The sequence below is a fragment of the Stegodyphus dumicola genome, chromosome X1 (genome assembly GCF_044657685.1).
Source record: "Stegodyphus dumicola isolate Sdum_Otavi_A_Nest chromosome X1, ASM4465768v1".
In the NCBI taxonomy this organism is placed as follows: domain Eukaryota; kingdom Metazoa; phylum Arthropoda; class Arachnida; order Araneae; family Eresidae; genus Stegodyphus; species Stegodyphus dumicola.
This window is the reverse complement of record NC_140780.1, coordinates 30573734-30598173: the sequence shown is the minus strand read 5'-3', so window position 1 is coordinate 30598173 and position 24440 is coordinate 30573734. Positions and strand designations below refer to the sequence as shown.

Below are 24440 nucleotides of genomic sequence, written 5' to 3'. Positions count from 1 at the left end.
CTTGGTACAACAAAATCGGCGCCAGAGAGTGGCTCAGCTGACAGCCCAAATAAAATGCAGGCCCAAGTGCATATGTTTTGAAACACACAGTTCAGTGGGCAATACTGGATATGGGCTTGTTCAGCAGACGTCCCACTCGCGTGCCTCTGTTGACCAAACGTAATTGTCATCTACACCTACAGTGGGATCGAGAACATCGATACTGAACCATCGATAAGTGGCAGACAGTTGACTGGTCAGATGAATCACGATTTCTCATTCATCACGTTAAAGGTAATGTCAGGGTACGCCGTCGTCTAGGCGAGCAGTTGCTCCCCCTATACAACAGGTCATACACAGGCTCGCGGTGGCGGTATTATGCTTTAGCGGACGATCTCACAGGCGGCTCTGTGAACCATAGTTGTTGTAGAACAGACCTGAAAGCTGCAGACTATTTGAACATAACTGACTACAACCATCAATTACAATCTTACACGGAATGTTTTCTCACGGATGTTTTCTCAAATGGAAATGGAATCTTCCAGCAGGACAACGCTCTATGTTACAAAGTTCAAATTGTGTTGGAGTGGTTCGAGGAGCATAAGGATGAATTCCTGTTAATGACCTGGCCACCTAATTTGCCGGATCTTAATCTGATAGAGCACATTTCGGATGTCATGGAGCGGCTGCTCAGAACTCATTTAGCACCATATCGGAATATCTCGACCTTGCTTGACCGCTGCTTAGATATTTGGTACAACCTGTCTCTAGTCATCTACTAAGAACTTGTGGCATTTATATCAAGGAGATTTGCAGCTGTTTTTCAGGCCAACGTTCGCGCAACGCGTTATTGAGTAGGTGGTCATAATGCTTTGTCTCTTCAATATAAAACAGCGCATATAAAAATTATACCTAATGGTTACATTAATATTTACTGGGCCGTAACCTGTTAGATAATATTTCTTTTATTTCCTAAATTATTTAAAATGTAAACGAACTTCAAGCAGACATTTTAAAAGGGCATTTAATTACTAAAACTTTAGAATTTTTTAAAAAGTTAAACAAGGTTTGAAACTTTAAAAACTAAACAGTTTGCTCCAGAGTAAAAAGCTTTATGAAGGAACGTATTGTAAACGTAGATTGTGACCAGCGCATTTCACAAAATCGAAACTTTTTTATTTAGATGTATATTGTCAAATATATTATGCATTTTTGGAGCCATTCCTTTAATCTATTTCTCTCTCAGGAAAATAGGTAATTTGTCTCTTTCTTAAATCATAAATTATGTGTCTCTATTCGTCAAAACTGTTATGAGGATAAATTTTCAGTATTAACTCAATTTTTAAAGCCGCCGAATGATGTTGAAAACTCTAATTTACATAGTAAATTATTATATAAAGCAAATACAAAACTTTTAGTTATAAAAAATATTTTTATGAAACTAGCAAATTGCATGCACAGTAGTTACTCCTTTACTGTTTTGACATTTTCTTTCAAAGTACTGGATTATGCGTTTCGCAGTTTACTCAAAAAAAGTTTAACCAATGTTTCAAGTTGCAAATTTATAGATGCTGCTTCACTGCAAAATGATTAATTTCATTTTATTTCTTCTAAAATTTACGTTAATCAGTACTTGTAAAAGAAATCGTGTAATTAGTTACTTTCTTTTTTTTTACGAAAAGAAATTTAATTTGCGACGCATTTTGGCTAGTCAGTGTTACTTTAAATTGTTATATATCATATGTGTCAGTATTACTAAATCTGCACATAAATCATAATTGCTACGTGGTTTACTTGGGAGTAAATGATTAGGTAGCAGAGGCATGTGATCAGAAAATATTCTAGGACATCCAGTAAAAGCGGTTTATAAAACTCGAGTGTAGTCGTCACTTTTCATTATTAAGAATACAAACAGTGTTATTTTAATGTCACATATTATTTTCATGTGATCGTATTTTAAATACTGTTTAGTGTAGAAATTAAATTTGAGTTAAGACATAACGCATCTATTTTTCAAAATATTTGAACGTAAATTTAATTCATTTTCAAAAAACAAAAAAATAATAATAATACTAATTTTTATGAAAATTCGGTTAAAAAAATTACCTAATGTACTTATGCAAAAATGCGTAGGATATTTCAAAGAACCGATTGTTTAGTAATACCTTTCTCAAGGGCGGCATTTCGTACGCAATATCATCCGGCATCCCATGCTCAAAACCGCCATTTTTAATCACTCCAGTGTAGCGTGTACTTTTCTTGTCATGTGATGGAAATGATTGGAGTATGATGTTTAGCTTATCATACTTGTTTCCAGTATAATGTTTAGCGATATCCTATTATGTGACCTCAAAAGGCGAACCACCTGTTGAAAAAGAATCGCTATTCGATTCTTATCAACATGAAATGTAAAAGATATTTATCTTTAGATCTGTCAAATGTATAAAGTCCGAATGCAATGAATGATGACAAGGCTGAATAGTAGATCAGACTATTGAAAAAACGGACGAATCTCCTTCGGGCCGGCCTTTTGAAATCTCTGGAGATCTTGTACATATGGTAGGCCCCAAAGATTCGTGAAAGTAAATGGTTCAGTGTTTTTAGGCTATCAGCGAAATTTCCGCTAGTTTCAATGTCTATTCGTCAAAAACTGCATCGAAATCCATTGAATATAGGAAATGGTGCTATAGGTGGATTCTGTGAACCTTGACTAAGAAATGCAAAATGAATGGATTAGATTCAGCGCTTACTTTATTGATATGATCACCATGAATTAGTGATGAACTTCTGACACACAGTAGGCTTGCAATGATGTCATAAGTTATCCCGAATAAGAATGAAAATCAAACACACAATTAAAACTCGCAAGATTACGGCAACTCTGTTCATGGTTGCAGATGAATTTCACCTCATACGAGGTAAAAATAAACGCTTTCGCATATTCTAAGTCTTCCAGCAATTTCCACAGAGCATTCTTGTCTTCCGAATTTTTATTCTTTCGCAACAATACGGGATCCTTTATACTCATATGCAAGCTCTAATTGAATCCTTGGTTGGCAACAACACGCCCACTTCACCTTCCCCACACAGCCCAACATGATGCAAATAGATTAGCTCATTCATTGTTTTCTTCTTAGAACCTCCTTATCTTTCAAATGTTTCTACGCCGATGAAGAAGGCGGAACAAAGTTTCAGAAATTATGATCCTTTTAAGCGGCGCAATGCTATGACACGGGCCTGCAAAATAATGTCTCATGCGATGTCAAATATTTCAATAACCGTGGCAAATAACTGGAAGATATGCGGAATCCTAAGAGAAATAAAGTTACCAAAATGATTAATAAATGTAAAACGTTCCTTATTTAAATGTATTTTGATTGCTATACATAAATACAGAGTTACATATCACATAGTGTACATTATAGTATTATATACGGACATTAAATTCAAACTTAGTGATTTGTTTGTATTCCATTTCATAACTTTTCGGAAACGACTGCGTAAACGAGATATTTACAATTTTCGGATGAACTGTTAAAATTAAATAATTGATAACGGTTCATTAGTTAATTCTGAATTAACAGAAACGCAGCGGTTTTCCAAGATGAGAGGGGCTCGATTAAATCTGAACTAACTGCTCTTGATAACGTTGAATGAGATTTTAAATACCTTCTTCTGTCTCTATACTTTTTTGTTACTTTTGATTTTTCCTTTTTCTATACTTCTACTGGTTTTATGAACATTAGATGTATTTTACATATGTATGGTGAAATTTGAACTTTGAATTTTATTTGCTTTTAATTTAATTTCTTTCATGTCTTTGTGGATTTGGCTTTAATTTTTTTCTTTTCACCTATTATTGATTTATATACGTAGAGATATATAATAACATAGACAAAAATGGAAAGTAGAGCAATTTTTAAAATCCGCGCCTTAGATGCAAAGATTTAATTAATAATCAAAATAATGAAATAAATATAACTCCTATTAATAGCGCAAATTTAGCCAAAAATTAAGAGTTTCAATAAATTTAATATATTGTTGCGTGCGTACGGGTTCGTTATGAAATGAATGCACAAGTCCGATGAAAAATGAACAAAAATTTATTATTATCACAATAAAAATGCTTACATTTTCTCAAATTATCATGCAGCATTACAATATCTCACAGTAGTTATCTTTTAACTACTCAAATGTCCAATAGAACGTAATTCAAAACAGCTAAAGAAAGCTAATCCGCGAATTCGCTACAATCAACAAGAGCAGTTTTCTAAACAACAACAAACTAAGCAACTACTACAAACTGAGAGGTTTTCCTCCTTTTATAAGATTTTTAAATCGCGTGCGAGAATTTTCTGGTACTTTTTCGAAATCAAAAAGACATATTTATTTATTTAATGTTAAATGCACGTGCTCTTGTATTTTTAATTTTCCGGCTTAGCTTTCTTCTTTTAATATTCGTCACGCGCTGCACTGCGCGAGAAATAAAACCATTTAATTTATAATTGAACTAACATTAGCTTTTTAAATACCATATTCGTAACAATATATATCTATATCTATATCTATATCTATATCTATATCTATCTATATATATATATATATATATAATAATTTATTTCCTAAACAGTATTGATTAATTGATTATATTATCTCCTAAGTTTAATTAAAGTAGAATTATTTTAAAAGTGTGCATCCATACTGGTAAGTTATATTTTGAAAGATGTTATGAAGTAATTTGAAAGCAAAATGTTAATTAATTGCAACGCAAAATGTTGATGAAGCAAGATGAAAACAAAATGTTAATTAATTCAAATTACTTCAAAACATCTTTCAAAATGTAACTTACCAGTATGGATGCACACTTTTAAAATAATTCTACTTTAATTAAACTTAGCAGATAATATAATCAATTAATCAATACTGTTTAGGAAATAAATTATTATTAACTAACTTTGCAGCAATTGCGCAAGTAATAATAACTTGTATTCGCACTAAATGGATTTAAGATTATATATATATATATATATATATATATATTGTTACGAATATGGTATTTACGCTTCCTTATATATAAGAACGAATATGGTATGACGCGAGAAGTTACGAATATGGTATAACGCTTCCTTATACATATATATATATATAAGAAAGCGTTTGTCTGTGTATGTGTGTGTCTTTCGTTCGTTCTGCGCGTAAGCTAATAGACCCAGGGCTACGAAATTTGGTACATCCAGTGCACCTCGAAGCAATTTTTTCAAAATTCGCATGAGATTTGTTTTTATTTTATGTCTTTTGAGGAAATCGCATCAAATCGATAATTCTCTCTCATTATATCAGCACTGTTGCCACTCGGAAAAATGAGGGCGATAATTCTGTGCAGTTTTTGAATTTAATGTTTCTCTTGGGTACTGGACGTCTGTCGAGAGAAGGCGACGGGAAGTTGGTTAATTTATTTATTAGAATAATTAATATTTGTATTAAGTGATATTGCTTATTTCATTGTAAATTTTTATGTGCAATACATTTTGATTAATTTTTTTTGATAAAGCTGTTCTGCAGAGTAAAATTCTGTGATGTTTTTAAATTTAATGTCTGGGTGTTACCTTTAGGCATTTTTGCGGTACATTTAAAAGCCAGAAGAAGGCTGCCCACGTAGCGGCTAATATACATATATATGTTACTGTGAAAGACCGAAATTGGAGAATGTCGACTTTCACCGGAGAATGTCAACATTCACCAAATACGTCGGTGGAAGATAAAATATTGCATTACATTCTTGTACATTCGGACCCTCACCGGTGCATGTCGACAATCACAGATATGCTGTGTTGTAGGTCGAAAAGAGAGGAGTATATGTACACGCTGTCATTGCAAAAGGAAGTTTTCCACAAATAAATGCTGCTGTAAAAGCAAGGGCCTCTTGTTCAATTCAAAGTGTCATAATAGTTTAAGTTGTTGAAATAAATAAAATTTGAATCACATAATTTAGTAAGTTTTTAACTTCTATTATTTTCCTTTCTCATTTTGAATGTACTGTGTGTTTTAAGTTCTTATTTTAAGTCTCAACTGCGTTTTTTCGCGACTGAATTAGGGAGAAGAAAATATAATATTATTATATGTTCAACATTCAAACATTAGTACATGGTGAATGTCGACATATATCGGGGTAAGTCAGAAATAAGAGTATTTGGAAAATATTTCGGACATACACCAAGCGACTGTGTGAATGTTGACATTCACAGGTGAAAGTCGACATTCCCCAGATTTCGGGTTTCACCGTAACATATGTTTATAATTAAAAATAAATTAAAATAAATAAAAAATAAGTTATTAAAATATATCCCATACTCAGTTCGGAACAAATCATATGCAAAAAATAGATAACAAAAAAACAGAAGCACAGTGGCAAACTGTATGATAGGCTTAAAAATGATAAAACCAGAAAAAGGAAAAGGAAAAAAAAAGAAATTTACATCTTTCGATGAATAGTCAATTATGGAGCTGGGAAGAAGTATATTCATCCAGTATACCAATAAAAAAGACACAAATTAAAATTCCGTTAAAGTTGTTGGTTCAGAAAGAGGATGATATATTCGCCCCGCCAACCTCCTGACGACTATGTAGCAAAAGATGTAAATTTAATTTTTCCTTTTAATATTTGGTTTTGGCATTTTTTTTGCTTATCATGCAGTTCACTACGGTACTTCTGATTTTTTGTTTTCGGGGAATGTTTTGTTCCGAATTGAATATTCGAATAAATTTAGGAAGTATTTTAATCTATTTTAATTTATTTTGCATTATTACCACCACTTTTCACTAGGTTTTTGAGCTGCTTTTTATTTTGTATTTATTCATTATGTTGCTTGGGTATATGCGCATGTAAATAATACATAGATTTCTTACCTATTTACATTTGTGAATGAAAAGACCACTAACGTGATTAATAAAAAATTATACATTATGTTTAATGTGAATAGCATACTCAATATAGTTTTCACTCAGCGTAGTTCGGTGTTTTCCAAATTCATTTTGTTTCAAAAATGGTTTAGTTTTTAAACTAAAAATATTTTATTTGATATCCGTATTCGATATATATTCTATAAGCGTCACTTAGTTCCGATAGTTAGGTAGGATAATTAGTAACTGAAAGCACACAAGAGCTAATTTGTTACCTAATCGGGATGACTTTCTAGACTACTTGTTAAAAAAAACACTTGCATTACAAGTGAAAAGTAAATGTCTTTTCAGCATTTATATAGTCAACTATTCAGAAAGTTTTTGAATTCGGCACGGTATTCCCACTGTGCAACTGTTTTAACAGTTGGCCACTGTTTTGCAGCTAAAGAATAGTGCAGCTTATTTTCACGCAGCATTCTGTTTTACAACTCAAGTCATATTTTTATCTGAAAGATACTTGAAGCACCTGAAAAGTAATATTCATTATGAGTAGGTCAAGATTTCTTCTAAGTATTGTAGCTTGAAAGAACATAAAGGTTGAGAAAAGCGAATCTCCCGAGAGAAAAGTGGAACGTAATGCAGAATCAATACTCGCTTATAGGATTCGAAATGATAAATCAGTGCTTTGTACTATTTCTAAAGTTATTTCATTCACAAAACGTAAAACATATTTCTTCTCTGAGGTCGTACCTTGGAATTCGAAACAACTTTCTGTATCATTCTGCTAAAGATGAAACGTTGTTTAAGTAATTTTTACTGTTATTCCATACTTTCTAAAAATGTTTTCTCTAGCCTGCGGTAAAAAAAGTTACAAAAAACATAAATTCCGAACTTTATATCTTCAAAACTTCATAAACATCAAAAGAAATAAATAATGGCTCACGAATGTTTTTCTTGTTTATTCCTATTTTTTCCAAATTTTTTATCCGTGTATTTGAATGGATATTTGAGAAGGCGTGAATTCAATCATTCAACAGTTTTCATCTCGGGATTGTTTAAATACCTGTAGAGACATTAGGATTTTTTTAAGAGGCCGGAAATGGGAAAAATTAACAATGCCTTCGCCGGGAATCGAGCCACGGACCTCTAATATTCTGGCTCAGTGGGCTGACCATTACACCACGAAGGCACGATACGAAGGCAGCAGAAATACCTTATATACCCCCCCCTTTTAAAGGGCGACTAGGTTTTATTTTTTTTAGGGGACCCAATCACCAAATCCTGGGTGTGGAGAATCATCATCCAACACCCTTTTAGTTCGAGCGCCACTGTAGAGACATTAGGTATTTTTTAGAAGCAGGACAGATGAAAAATCAGCAAACGCCTTCGCCGGGAATCGAACCACGGACCTCTCCTCTGGAATACCGGCACAGCGTGCAGAATCACTACACCACGAAGGCACGCTAGGAAGGCAGGAGAACTACCTTATACACCAATAAAGCTATAATTTGATTTCCGAAATATAAAGTTTATTTTTTAACATTAGAAATGCCAATACTTAAAACTGCTTCCATTATTTCCACCGTTATTATAACTTTTAGTTTTTGTATTTGAAAAGCATAAAAATGTTTCCTAATGGTTATTAAATGATTTACTAAGCAGAAACATAAAATATTCAATAATGAATTTTCTTCGTAAATTATTTTGAAAACAAATACTGATGTGTGTTAATATACATTTTAAAACATAAGTGCTTTCTTTATACATTTGCTAATAGTTTTAAATTAAGACAAAATATTATTCAAAGAAAAAGGACATAATTTTATAAGGAAAGGACATAAATAATATCACAAGGAAAGGACATACTATTATTCAAAGAGACGGAGTAGCTTTCACACTTACTAATACTACGCTTAACAAGGCTTTTATTAAAACGTATCTTTTTAATTACTGAGGTATAAATTTCTATACTGTTTTACGGTACACAGCTTCACATGCTGAAGGAAATGAAATTTTAAGTGTGTTTCAAAACTGCCTACTTTTTTTTTTTTTTTTTTTTTTGTTTGTTTGTTTGTTTGTTTGTTTTCAACAAACACCTACGCCGCAAGTTAGTGAAAGGATTTATTGGGCCGAAAATTCTAAAGCACAAATGCATATTTTTGTTTAAATAAATTGCGGCATTATAGTTTAGTTTTATTAACGTGTTAACTTTAATTTGCATCTTCCTTATATGCCTCATTTTCGTCTCTGACTAGCTCATTTCAGGAAATTTATGCAGGTTTAGGTAGCAGTAATTTAGTATAAAGTCAGGAAAAGGATTCGTAACGGTAGCTGAGTGTTTAATCAACGTTCGGCTAACGGCCATCACGCTTGCCGATTAATGAAAGCCGTTGCTGGAATAAGGTTTAGAATCCTGCGATGGTAAGCAAAGATTTGAAGCAAATTTTTGCTGCCGAACTATATCATGTAGCCTTGCTTGGAAAGTATTTAGAGTTGTAACTTAAAAGTCTGTTAACGAACTATTTCTTTCATCCTAAGTTAGGCAATTGTTAAGTTTTTGTTGTTATATATTACATTATCGCTAACAGGCGGTGAGGCAGAGCAAACTTATGGCAGTGCATTTACAAAATTATTTAATCTACCAGTAATAACTTATCAGACAGCTTTTTCGTACCGTATAAAGGGTAGAAGTTGAAGTAGTTAATACGTAGAATTACTCCCTTAGAAGTGTAACAAGACAATCTTATTTATTACAAATATCATAATGACAGTGTCAGTAAGTGATGTTACTACGTAAATAATAACTTCAAAATGCAGCATATGCCAGTATCCGCTCATTCTGCATCCTCACAGCGTTTTAATAACGTAACATAAATAATTTACTCATACAAGTTACTTTACTCGCATTACGTATATCTAGTGTTTATTTATGAATTTCTGCGCATAGAACTAGAACTAAGACGCTTTTACATATTTTTGGCATTCCATTTCTTGCCACATTTCAGACTTGATAACTTAACACTGCTAAATGACTAAATTTACTTCTAATAATAATCAATTTACTACAGTAAAAAAAAATTATGAATGTTTGATCGGACTATGTCTAGATGGTACGTTTACTCATTTATCCATTCGAAAACTTAAGCAACAACTTAAATTTCATTTTCTTAAAACCGCAACCACTACTTAAATTTCATCTACTTAAAATCACTACTTCTATATAAAATTAGCCATTCATCTAAAGCCCCCACTACTATATTTGTAGTAAATACTAAAATCTCTACTACAAATAAAATAAAAGCATTTAGTAGATAGATACTACAATCTACTAAATGCTTTTATTTCTGGAAATTGATTCACATTCTTGTTACTACTACATTCTAATACTAGATAACCTCGATGAAGATATTTTTATCTAAACTTCCTTGATGCTTCCTAGATTCTAACTCTTCTTGATAGCGGCACAACATCGTTACTGCTGTGTTACTTTTATTTGTATCATTCGGTGTGTGAACTGATATTTCTTCTGGAGGATTCTTTCTTAGAAATAATATATTTTTGACGATTTTTTTAAATTTTGTGGAGGTTTGAAGAGCGAAGCAATTATCAATGGCATACAATGTGTACTATAACTTTTCCATATGGCAGTTATGCTTCCTTAAAAAGAATTTTAGAAATAGTTATAGATTCGTCGAGTGGCAATACATCAGTTGTGGAAATTTTAGTCACAACGGAGAACTTTATGAAAGAACAGTGCGTTTTTGTGTAAAGCAATTTTACAAGAATAATGATTCTTATGTAACTCTAAGGCAGCTGTAACGTTTCCACTAATTTTTAAATGAATGAGTTCTTAGTATTATTTTAATTCACAGATCCAGGAATCAGAACAAACTGATTCAACAAAAAAAAAATTGAAACAAAACGAATGTGAAACAAGCAGGACGGCCCCTATCTCGTTGAAGCAACAACATTGTGCTAGACATTAGTCATTCCGTAAGGAATGATCAGGAATTTTTTTATCAGAGTTTCAAGAATTTGAAGAATTTGACAGCAGCAGAAGGGTGATACATGCCCTGTATTAAACGAGCCCAAAACGAGTTCAATGCTTACACAATTTTCCAAAATAAACCGACTCCTCAAATCGATAACTTCCCTTTATCTACAAGGTGTCTTGATCTTCCTCCTGCAGGCCTTTTTATCGAGGACTGTATCTCAAAAGTAATGCATACTTAAAGAAGCAAAAATCATGGTGATACACTTAGTGCATTTCAAAATCTTCATGTTTAGTTGCAAGGATAACAAAGACATGAAGGTTACTTCTTAACGATTATATTTTGAAAATGTAGATTAAAGGATATCTGTTCTATTAAATAAAAGCTCAAAATATTAACTTCATTATTTTCTTAATTAATTTATTTATTTTGTAAAGAGCAAACACTTGTGGTCAACTCTATATTTTATCCTGTATTGAAAAAAAATGCTGGGATAAGTTCTTAAAATTTTGTTCAAGCGATAAAATGTTACAGTAGTGCCTCAGTATTTTCGAGTACTACAAGCGCGGTTATATAAAGCCGTGGGTAATGCTGAACACTGTGGGCTAAGACGCGATATTTGTGTAATATACATAAACATGGTCAAGTCTGAATAAATGAGCTCACATATTAAGTTATTTCAACAGTAAATAAAGCTGTAATAAAATGTACTGCATTGAAAACTGATAATGTAATTTCCGTTGTCTTTCCTGTGTAAATGCGGAAATTTTAAGATATGAATGAATAAAAAAAATTCATTGTATTGTGTAGTAAAACGACATTTCATGCCACCATTTCATGACAAGATAAAATGAAAATCGTATTTTCCTTCAAAGTACTGAATAAGCAGAGTATATCGATTCGAACCGCGTTTACGTATTTATGCCACGATCAGGTCTGCTATGCGAAAACAGTTTGAGAACATTTGAATCGCTGCCAGTTATCTATTAAATTACCATTTTAAATATAAATTGAAAATCATTTCTAAAATCTTATAACTTTCTACGTAATTCTTTCAAAGCTTAGACATGGTTTGAAATTTTAAATTGCATTAGTGAAAACAAGACATTTCTATTTTAAATCTGAAATCAATTTTTTGTCAGGTCAGATACACATCCGTCCCTTAAGGCAAGCATATCTCTTAAAGCAGAGTATTCTGGAGTTTTGTATGCATGCTCTGAACAAGAAATAATACCTACATCAAAATTATCGATTTTCAAAAGTTATGCAAGCTCTGAGCAAGAAATAATACCATAATCAAAATTATCGATTTTCAAAAGTTTAATAAGTTTTCAAAAATCAGTAAACACTCAAGATAGATAAGCTTCAAAAGTCATAATTTAATAATCTGAGCTCTGATGACATATCTTTAAATTCAAGAAAGGTATTGAAAAACATTATTGCAAACCAGTTTCACTAAAGTTCTCATAAATATATAATTCGTTTGATTAACAGCAATCGATATTCTGTCATTTACTTAAGGAATCTTCATCATACATACAATTTGCACATGAATATCTTTAATCTATGCAATGATTTCAATGTTAAAGCAGCCGTTCGAGTATATGGCTTCAGTGTTTGACGATATTAATATTCATGAGGAAGCTTATGACCATATTTTCTGCTATAGTAGTCAATAAAGAGAGGTGTTTAAACAGATAAATTGAATTATTTTCCATTGTCTTTTAAGCTACTTCAATATTTACTCTAAAATGATTAGTTTAATTAATTTATTGAAAAAAAGTTTTCTCATTTTTTGGAAGCATTTTTTATTTATTCTGATAGAGTTAAACAAAACTAAGCATTATTTTCTAATGTTCCTTTTTATGCAGTAGAGAAATAATAGTCGTTTGTGGAGCCAGTTTTTATCCAGGAATATTGTACTCGTCAGGGAAGTTATAACTGAATTTAATTATTTGCTTGAGATTAATTTTTTATATCAGCTACATGATGGGAATGTACTTTTTTGTTTTGTAATAAATATGATTTTAAGAAATTCTGATAAATCTAAAAGTTGAAATTTCATTTCATAAAAAATGTGAATAAATAAAATGCTCGTACGTGAACTAATTATGATGATTTTTTTAGATGGGAAACGCCAAAGATTTTGCTTAAGAAAGGCATATTTTTATTAACAGATGCTATTTTATGGATAACAATATTGATGGTAAGTGCTTTTTCCCACATTTATGAAGTGCATTTGATTTTTTAGAAATAGTTGTCAATAATGGAAATTACTGAAGAGACATACTCATTTTATTTTTATTCATATATCCAGCTTGATTGTTTAACTACTAAACGTAACTATATTCTTATTGAAAACCGCAGCTAAGGTTTGAAAATATCCTATTAATTCGGTGTATATTATGATGATAAATCCGAATCTGTTCTATATTTTTAAGAATTAATATTATGGGATTTACGTTCTACGAAATGCAGCATTAAAGGCATTTCTGTTGTAGAATCATTAGGTTTATTTCAAATGAGGAAAAGGGAAAACCAGTGGTTCCCTCCATTGTATTTGAACTCCTGTATTCCCGATGTTAGTTGGACGACTTTTCAATTGCACTAGGAAGGTATACAGTAACGACAGAGAAAGTTCCTTATGTTCTTCACCGCTAAAAGGCCAAGTGCGAAGGATGGGACCGAGTCGCCTAATGATGAAGAAAAATTATTGTCCAACATAGTTTTGTTCAGATTTATGTAGTTTACTTAGGAGTAGGGAACATAACAAAATCAGCATTGTCCTCGCCAGAATTCGAACTTCGAACCTCCAAATGCTAAGCGGACGTGCTTCCAACTATACCATGCAGGCACGCATAAGAGAAGAAAATTGTTGTTGATTGTTGCTGATGTACTAATGGATGATACAGAGAGTCGGTTATTAGGATATGTCATATTCGAGTGCGGTGAGGATAAAATTTATTTTCAACGAAGTTCCTAATGTCGCCATATGTTTAACTTATCATTGAAGAAGAGGAAAATGTAAGTTCTTCAAGAAAGCTATTAACAAATATGTTTCGTTTCAGAAATAAATCCGTGGCTACAAAGTGAATATGCAAGTAATGAGTAACAAAAACTTTCGTTCAAGTTTTTTTGATGTTCAGTGTAAAAGTTAGAACAAACATTATGAAAAATTGTAGACCGCATGATACGTGCTCTACGGGAGAAACAGCTGTTAATTTATTTAAATTCTGCCCATTACTTTTTTATAATTTTCTTTAAAACACTGAGGGATAGTACCGAAGGCTGGAGACGTCTTAATGATTTGACGGGTTCTCACCAAATTAATCGTTGCTTTGTTAATGAATTTAACCGAATACTACTTCTATTAATAAGGCGCTGTTGCAAAGCAAACACTTAGGCGTATCCTTTACCATCATGTTTCGCTGTCTTAATGCCAGAGCTTGAATTTTGACATCTGTGGACACCACGTTCTACTTCATCTCTGTGAAATGAATAAAAGTCGCAAGAGTAAATCTATACAAAGTTTCCAGACATCCCAATTTAACTTAAAAAGGACTGTATTCATTATAGTGTACTGTCAGCCATGAAACCAGAGTAATATGTTTTACTATCATGCAGGTGTTCTGGATAAAATCAAATATCCTTTTGATTACGGAGAGCAATTTTCTATGCCATACCTTCACATTATTTACATCTTCACAATAGACTCAACTATAGGATTTAGTGACTTCATCAGAGCCACCTCCTAAACGTTTTTTAGTTAAACAAACAAGTTATATAAATTACTGCATTATTCAGGCAATTTATCTCTATTTAATAGATAATTAATGCTTGTTTGATCATCGAACCAATTCCTGAAATATTTCAGTCTTAACACTGAAGAGATTGTTCAAGAGTATATTCAGGCTACTTTCTAATATTTCGAATGTTATGTTGATTGAATCTCTTACTATAATTTTAGCTTTTGGTTTTCTTAATAAGTTTAATTTGGTATGTAGGACTGAATAATTTAATAGCCTTTCATAGCATTAAAATTAATTTTCATAAGGTATTCTGGACTTTTCCCTTAAATTATGATAACTCCAGATATATATACAGGATTGGAATATATGATTTGGTTTTCCTTTTGCAACAAAATTTAAGACGCTTACAGAAATATGCCTACTCGTACTAATGTCGGAATGAATTTATCATTAAGAAAGAATAAGCGCGTATCTTTTTTCCTTTGAATACGTTACGAGAGGTTTCCGCAGAAGTAACATAAAGTAACTTGAGTTTTTAAAATCTTTTATACAGAACTGGCATGCAACATTGACTCAAAAGACTATGTTTAATGCTTATGCAAAGCTAAATACTTATAAATCATACAGCAATTGTCTAATAAAATTGCTGCCACTTTGCGAGTAGATTGGATAACATTATTTCTTTGAGATTAAAGATCGAAACAAAGATTTTCAAATGTCATCGGCCTGCTTATCGTTTATGTCCCATGTTAAAACATCAGTGTTTCGTTATCAGTAATGACCACAGGAGTTTTTCTCAGATTAGTGAAAAAAATTTTAAAACAACAAAAGGCGAGAATTTGAAACTGTAAACTTCCACTTCGCAATCGAAGGATTGCATGATTCTTGCATTGATTGGCAATGTACTAGTTTCAAAAAGGGTTTATCATATTTGTGTTTCTAAAGTACAGTAAGCAGATATAGTACTATTTGAAAATTTCATTTTATAAGGAATTTCTCCTATATACTCTTGCGGTTTATATATCACACCAGTTCGAAGTTCCCTTGTAAGACTTCGGGCGAAGGGTATAATATAATTTCAAGCACTTCTTGCTAACGTCTGTCTCTCTTTTCTTTATAATGTAGTAATGAAATAACAGTATACACATTCTTTATTTCTATCTCCTTTAAAAAAAGGTTTTTTTAATTACTCCAGATATGTTTTTTCACTCGTTAACGCATTTTTGTTTTCAAACGTTAATGCAGTCTTAAAGTATTACATATTTTCCCTTTGCTTTTCTCAAACATTGACAAAAATTTCCTTTAAATCCTACGAAATGACTTTCTTTAAATATTATGCATTAATTTAGAGAATGTTTCCAAACTCATATCAAATTTATCGCTGACAAGCATAACATTTCCAAACAAGGTATTAAAATTTAGTTTTTAACAGAAAATCAATTGTTTTTTGTTGTACCTGTATAATAATATGCTTTATCTACGAGTATAATCTCGTATAATCTGCCTTTTTATTTAAACTGAAAAACTGGATTCACTTTCATAAAAAATCGAAAAGAAAAGGCGAATTGTTGATGACTTTTTATTCTGCTTACTTTTGCCTGCATTCTGTTTTGTCTAAATTTATATTTAACAAAAGGATTGCATGAAGATGACATGTAAACTTGAGGATTATTGCTTTGTTATTAATAAATAGAATAGTGACGCATATTTAAATTAAGAGTAAACTAAGCTTGAGCTAAATTTGAAAATAATAGGCAAATAATAGGCAAATCTATTCTTGGCATTTTAAATATCCAAATTCGAGTTAACAAATACTTGAAAGTGATAACAATTATTTTGCAGAAATAAATCAGCAGACTCAACAGAAACTTCTGCATGTTAATTATGTTAAAAATACGTTTACCAAAATTGATCCCCATCTCACTCCGGAAAGTCCTCTGCATGCACTAACATTTTCCCATACTTAATTTAATTTTATACTCTATATTGGCAAGGCCTAAAACAAACGAAAAGATTTGATTAAAACTTATTCTATAAACTTAAGTAATGATCAGTATCCTAGAAAATTCTGAAATTCCTTGCTCTATTAATTATTCATTTCATGCACAGTCGGACAATTCACCTTATTCAATGCCCTTAATACAGATATTCTCTTAATATGATGATGAGTTTTTCAAAAGTATTATTTAGAACAGAGGTATTCTAGTTCAAGTAGTGCTCTCTAAATGTTAGCAAATTTAATTATATTTAGACTAGTGAAGCAACCCATTTAGCATTCTGTGAGCTAACTAAAACCGTCAGAAAATTTTCTACAAACGTGTAGTAATTCCTAACAAACTCTTGTCCACATTTAACAAAAATTACCAATGAAACCTGAACGAACAAAATGTAAAATTAATCATCCTGACTTAACGATTCGAATAATTTATGTGATGAAAAGAGAAAACATTACGTAAAAGGAAGTAAAAATGTGCATTTCGTGCTTAATTCCTTTTCATTATAGATAACTAATAATAATTAATTGATAAATAAGATTTCGAAGATATTTCAAAACCAAAGTTGAAGTACTAAATTGCAAAATCTAGTTTTCAACACTTCACGACTGAATAATTACTAGAAAAAACGGAGCATTGTATAATTTGTCTAACAACTTAATTAAATGGGCTTTAAAAACAATGCATTATAATAGCTAAACGATAGTGAAAATTTGAGCAATACGTTACTGTGTTTAAGATGATATGTGCACCATATAATTATTAATAGCAGAGTGAATCTGAATGGGATTATGTGTAGTAATACATTTTACATAGTAAGTCCACCACTTGAATTCTTATTTCGCTTTAGCATTTTCGAAAAGCTTATACTGTGTATTTTGTTTTAATTAAGCGCACTTCGTTGAACAACTGCTTCAACTTAAGTATGTTTATTAAATATCACTGAACTTAATTCGTTCCTTTAAAGAATAATAATATTTTCACTAATGCTTTCTTTATTTTTTAGTTAGTGATGTTAGTGGCCTTTCGCCTTTGGATGCTTCAAGGATCGATGCCACGCTTTTCAGAAGAAGACAATCCAGCTTCCTTTTGCCCGTCTTTGCTCACGAGGTATACAAATATTAAAATCTTAATTACTGTAACTCTATTGTAGATACTGATATTCTTATTCTTTTAATATTGTAATGGAAAAGTAATTTGTGGGAAAATGCTTAAAAATCTCATAATATTTGTCATTTTATGAATAAAACATTAATAATCTTACTAGCATTTCAAAGAATAATCAATCGTACACGTAAGAAACTAAATTAATGTACTTAAATATGAATAGCTCCAAAGTATTAATATTGTTAACTTAAAAGAATTTCTAATATCTCAAATGCTTATATTCTATTGCCAGACGCATGAAGTAATTAATATGAGGTTAAAAGAATCAGTTTCTAAAATACTTAATACTTATACTTCACATATTATTAATATTGCTTTGGCTTTGAATTTATGCGATTCTTTCGATTATTTAACGCCAAAATAGTGTATTTCGGTTGCAAAATTCTCTGATTATTACCTCTAAACCTCTAGAATTAAAGAGAAGTTGTCTCAATTTTCACTTTCTAGTAAAATTAATTTTTGCTTAATATTACACTTGTAAATTCTACTATATGATGGGAAACGTATAATGAAACATATGTTCTAGAAGATTGATTTTAAATCCATTAATATTCGTGGGGTTAAAAAGAAATAATCATGAGAAATAAAATGAAAGACTTTGATGAATTTTGTAAAAAAATTAACGGAATCTTACCTCAAACCTCTTAAAAGTAGTTTTTATCGCAATCATTTTTTCAGGAAATTAATCGTCCATAAATGAGATGTCATTGCGCACTGGACATTCTTTTTAAGTATGATTTAAGACAACACTTGCAGGATTCGATGAGAGTACTCTACTGTAAGCTGCGGCAAAATGATATGTACTATTTGGGATGTCAATAAAAACCAAACCACATAAAGCAAAAATTTGTTTATTTCTTTTTGAAATCTACATTTCATGCCATTTAGGAACGTTATTTTTTAAAAAATGATATCTGTTAAATGACGGCCATTATTGTCGATGCACTCTTGTAGGTTCTCACGGAAGCGCGTCATTACCCGATGGATCATTTCTTGGGGAATTGCGGCAATTTCTTGTCTTATGGCTGCCTTTAATTCTTCCAAAATCCGCGGACGATGTGTAAAAACTCTCGATTTGAGGTAATCCCAAAGAAAAAAGTCGCAAGGCGACAAATCTTGGCGAACGCGGCGGCCAGCCGAGATCAACCCGTAAAGACACCACTTTGTTTGGGAACATTTCTTGAAGAAGATTAAGTGAACGACGCGTGGTGGGCAACGTAGCACCATCCTGCTGGAACCAAAGATGTTCTTGGTGATTATCGTTCAATTTGTTGACTTTTGGACGCAGGAATTTGTTAAGCATATCAAAATATCGATCTCCGTTGACTGTTACCGTTATTCCATTTTCTTCGAAAAAGTAAAGACCCCACACGCCGAACTCAGATATTGCCCACCAAACGGTAACCTTTGGACTGTGAAGTAGTCGCTCATGAAGTTCCTAGGGATTATTTGCCGATCAGTAACGGAAATTTTGCTTATTTACTGTACCCGATAGGTGAAAGTGCACTTCATCGCTAGACATGAATACAGCGCCTCGGGGAATGTTTTGAAGAATACCCCGGCATGAATTTGTACGGGTTTCAAAATCTCTTTCACTTAATTCCTGCACTACCATCATTTTGTACGGATGCATTTGGAGTAAGATGTGTAAAATTCTTCGAGAAATTCCCAAAGCAGCTGCATGCTTACGAGCTGAACGCCTTGGAGACTGCTGTACGGAAACTCTTACTACATTCACATTTTCTGGTGTTTTTACTGTCCTTGGTCGGCCAGTAGATTTTCGTTTAAGCGCAGAACCTGTTTCCCTGAAGTGTAAAACCCACCGACGAATTGTTCTTCCATCTGAAACCGCGCCATGCCGACCAACATCAAACTGATTACGAAAGGTACGCTGCGTCGCTATTACAGATTCCCCACTCGACAACGAAAGCACGATGCACTCCGCTCCAAGCCATATCGATAACTGACAATTGCATACATTTGTCTACCTAACGCGGCCGCGTGCACAGTATTGCCGGTTTTACAAACCGAGCAACCACTATTTGAACTACCTTTTTTGCCGCACCCCAGTTGTGGTCAGTTATTTCAGTGAACAAAATGACCATTTCTTTATTCATGCAAACACAAAAAGGCGTTTAGTGCTGGGATTTTGAGAGTAATAAAATAAAGAAATATATTAATGTACACAAGCTAAAATGGATTTTTGTTCCGATGATCTAGCTATCCTGTTCAATGCGAATAATATCCAGTTTGAGAAGTACTTTCTGTCCAGTCAAAGTCAGTGTGAACAAGCGCTATCATCCTAACATGAATGGCTTAGCGGAGGGACAGTTTTCTGAAATTTTCTGCAATAACCAGAAACTGATTCCAGTAGCTACTGCAAGATGGGAGTGCAATTGCACTAAAACAATATCCAGAATTTTCGTGCCTTTAATCTTAGATATCTGTATTTTGCATTTGCATTAGAGTAGATATACTTTGGAAGTACTTTTAGGAAAGGAATCTATGTTAAAAAGTATATTATATGGTCTATAGACTTATGATGTTTCCAAATTTAATAGATAGTTTTACGCGTAATTCGTGTCTTAAGACATTGCGCGTTTGACAAATGGTTTTCCATCATAGCTCATCTGCAGAATAGTATTTCGTGCTATTCCTGAAAGATGGCAGAGATATTTGTAAAAATTCTTAGCCTAGTAAGGATAATATCACTTCTTAAAATGGCAAATAGGATTTGAGTCTAAACTTATAGTGTACCAAATTTCAGTGAAATTTTAATATTGATATCCCAATTATCCCAATATCCCAATTATCGCAAACTTTCTTATTTGCCGTACAAATGCAAAAAAATAAAAGCATATATTGTTTTCTGAACATACATTAGTTTCCATAAATTAAATCAATATCGGAACATTTGCAATAAATCGCTTACAGTAGAGAAGCCTCCTTCGAATTAGGATGTAAGGTTTATCCTAAGTTTATAACAGTTATTTTTAAGATCCTTTCCTAGCTCTCCTAATTTCAGCTTACAATTCCTTCCCAGTATGAGTTTTCAGAATGGAGTTAAATGCAAATGAGAAGAAGCAGTATTTAAGTCGAAGTTCCACTGACTTAAATATTACTCCTTCTCATTTGACTTAAATACCACTCCTCCTTATTCCACAGAGAGAGAATCAAGAGTTTCTGAATAGCATGCATTTGTCTTTTGGACACGTCTCTCTAAGTTGTTACTACGCTCGGCCGTCTTACTTACCCTTGATAGCTTCGCTAGCTAATTCGATATTTAGAGGCGAACTAGTTAGAATTTTAATAGCTTCGGCTATATCTCTTCAGTTAGTCATTAATTACATTCTTATTTCCTATATTTTTGAGTTTAAGCCCGAGTGGAGGTTTTGTTGTACTTCCTGAGAAAAGGACAGCTGTACACCTTTAGTTTGAGCAATAAAGGGTAATTAAACCCTCTTGAGTTACCGTTTCTATTACTGAGCTTAAATGATTATTCACTTAGCTATTCACTAGGTTCCTCCACACGTAGTTAATAAATAAAAGGGAGGAACACTGCAAGGTTATGCAGGCAACAAAAGAACGTTTTATCAGCGTACCTACTATGTATTGCGCCAGTTTACAAAATTGGGGGGAATAAAATCAGGTGGCGAGGAACGCGTAGTTATTTTATAAGCTAATCACAAAAATGAGAAAAAGTGTTTGAAGTAATTATTTTTCAAGAAAGATATCCATAAATCTTTTACGAAATCTTTCTTGATTCAACACGAGCTGCAATCGAGTTCCGTCCTCCGTTTCAAAGCTCTCGAACGTATTCAGATGAGGGAGCATGACTGAATATAAGCTTTTCAGTTGCTTATACAGGGTGGAATTAGTTTTGAAACATGGATTCTTCACACGAAATTTATAGTCAAGAAGTACTCAGATCTCTGTACTAGACCGTTAGATGATATCAACTTCAAAAGGGCACTTTCAGAATCTACTAAAATTCGTTCTCGTAGCAAATGCTAGTAATGCCGAATTAGCTTTCGCTTAGACTCTTAAGTTTCATTGTAGAGGTCTGTTCTAGGAGTAAATTAATTAATGCATTTCTTAAATTATTTGTTACAGTAGACAGCGGTTAAATAGAGAAATAATTACGTAAATTATGAAAACTATCGGAGAAATTGTTCATAAATTAATTTCTACATCGGACACGAAGCATTAAATATTTTTATCTGATGTACAGAGGGTCAAGCCTTCTTTTTAACCGAAGTAATATATCTCAAATAAACTCCTGTGCCGGAAGTTGCATGTTTTTGTTTCTTCTTGGTAGTTGATCACTCCTTTGCACACAAAATATCAAAATGTTTTTGTCTTTAGTTATAGGGACGATATTCTAAGTTTTTATGAATTCCTTTATACATAGCCAATAGGTGAAATCATTGTATTATAAGATAATACCTCTCACCCACTCCAAGCTCCATTAGTGGAGATCATTATGGGTAAGGACTGCCTAAGTGCATTTTTAATTTAAATCCTAGAGAGTATGAATATTGCGTTCTAAGGAATTTGTAATCTTTAATTTCTTAATCCTTAACATTTCAGAACTTCTACCTGCTGTAACATTTAATGACCACTACTCCATACTGATTTGTTTGTTATCATCATAAACGGTATGGAAACTATTAGTCGAGCATTGCTGTAGAAGTGTCCACACTCCGTTTTAAAGTATTTTGCCAGCTGCATTGTGACACTTGGTTTTTGAGAAAGTTTCTCTGAGAGCAAGTTTTAGCAGTAAAAAGGATCATTATACCTAATAGTTTTAATGTTTTATTACAGAGCAAAAATAATGTATAAATAAATGTTACATAAGACCATGAATTATGTTTATTCTTTTATTAAGGTATTTTTAAACAGCATTAATTAAAGCGTAAATAAAATATTGCATAGTGAATGCATTGCATGAACATAAAATTTTGCAGACTAGCTATGGTGATATTTATGCTGCTCAGTGCAAATATATTTACAAACTTATCCTTCTGAATATATTTTATTCTAAAATAATTTCAGATAAAAGTTTCAACCTCATAGTGAATCAGGCGATATGATAATTATCTTAATTCATAATCTTAATCTAATATTATCTTTATTATCTTATCATATCATCAAAACGAATGCGAAATTGGGGAAAACAATTTCATTAGTTCAATATAATTAAACTAGGTCCACATTATATATGTTAAATGGAACAGTTTATGTACGATTCGGATTTCAGGAACATATAATATGCGCAATACGAATTATAGGTGTTTTTGTACGGGTTTGAAATTCTAAATGGACTCCTAAAATATCTGCATGAAAGCACTGAAATGTATGAAATAAAATGTATTTTTTCTAAGTGTTATCAAAATTTATCACATTTTTCAAAACCTGTTTCAAATAAACATTTTTGCATTTTGTCACAGATTTTATACATACTCCTACCTTGCTGCTTTCAACTTCTGGATGCTCCTTAATCCCAGTACACTGTCCTATGACTGGCAGATGGGTAGCATACCCCTCGTCACTTCAGTGTTTGATATCCGTAATGTGGCATCTGTACTCCTCTTCTTGTTCTTGGGTGTCTCGGCTCTTCAACTCTTACTGTCTCCTCCTCCCAAGGTAAGATGAGGTAGGTGGCAGACTCAAAGGATGCACTTAAGACCTCTCTAATTTTGCTTTTTATTAGTCGCCAAATTGTAGACTCTTGCATGCTCAACTTTTGAAGTTATTGCTCTTCTCTAATATCCCTCTTTTGAAAGTCTTAACATTTTCTGGCGAGTAACAAAAGATTATAAAAATATGCTTTATGTAACTTATATCAATTATTAGTTGTAGCCAATTGTTAGTATCCATTACAAGTTTGCAAATGTGGTTATGTTTCTGATTCTCACGCAGCCATTCAATCAATTAGCTCTGATAACACAACACCTGAAATTTTACAATGTCAAGAATTCACGAGAACTCTAAAGAGGAATCAAATCGATCTCCAGCGGTCATTGCATGGTCATTGTGGCCTTTGGGGCAATTAACAATCGTAATTACTTGCAAAAAGGGGTGCCCACTTATTACTACAACATCCTAGTACAGGTATTTCTTATTGGAGGATAAAACTGTTTTTAAAAAGTTTATTTACGTCTAATATCTTCGCAGATCTTTAGACTCTTACAGCTTTAGAAAGTTGGAGAATGATAACCGACAGTTTATTCCCGACAGCTCAAGGCGCAATGCAGTTGAGGCTTTCCGTCTGTCTACAGGACATGATTGTCTTGTCCCAACCTGCTCGGCACGGGCATTTCAAACGGTCCCATTTGCCTACTTTGTAATTCTGGAGAAGAAATGGACATGGACCACCTGCTTCGATGTAGGGCTCCTTGTGGTCTTATAGAGGAGTCATATTGGAGGCAAGAGCGCTTCTTAGGCAATTACTTCTGTCTTTTTGTTTTTAGTTCTATTGTTTGTAACCTCTGTAAGATTTTAGTTCTTTGCAACTTTTTTCCTAGTCATTGGAAATAAAAATAAATGTTACTTCTATCAGGTGAGATCAATGAAAGAAAGTTGTTTGGTAGTTCAAATTCAGCGTTACCAAACAGTCCATTGAGATTAACCTTCGCTACACGGAAATATAAATTTTT

At 32.5% G+C, this 24440-nt stretch overlaps 1 protein-coding gene across 1 annotated transcript in view; it reads left to right on the top strand.

Moving 5' to 3' along the window:
• LOC118197709 (protein O-mannosyl-transferase TMTC1-like) overlaps window positions 1–24440 on the top strand; it is a 441210-nt gene that overhangs the window by 237518 nt on the left and 179252 nt on the right. The window contains exons 5-7 of the mRNA XM_085808444.1: window positions 12999–13077; window positions 17621–17724; window positions 23232–23427. Of these exons, the coding sequence (XP_085664570.1) occupies window positions 12999–13077; window positions 17621–17724; window positions 23232–23427 (379 nt within the window). The remainder of the gene's footprint in view (window positions 1–12998; window positions 13078–17620; window positions 17725–23231; window positions 23428–24440) is intronic.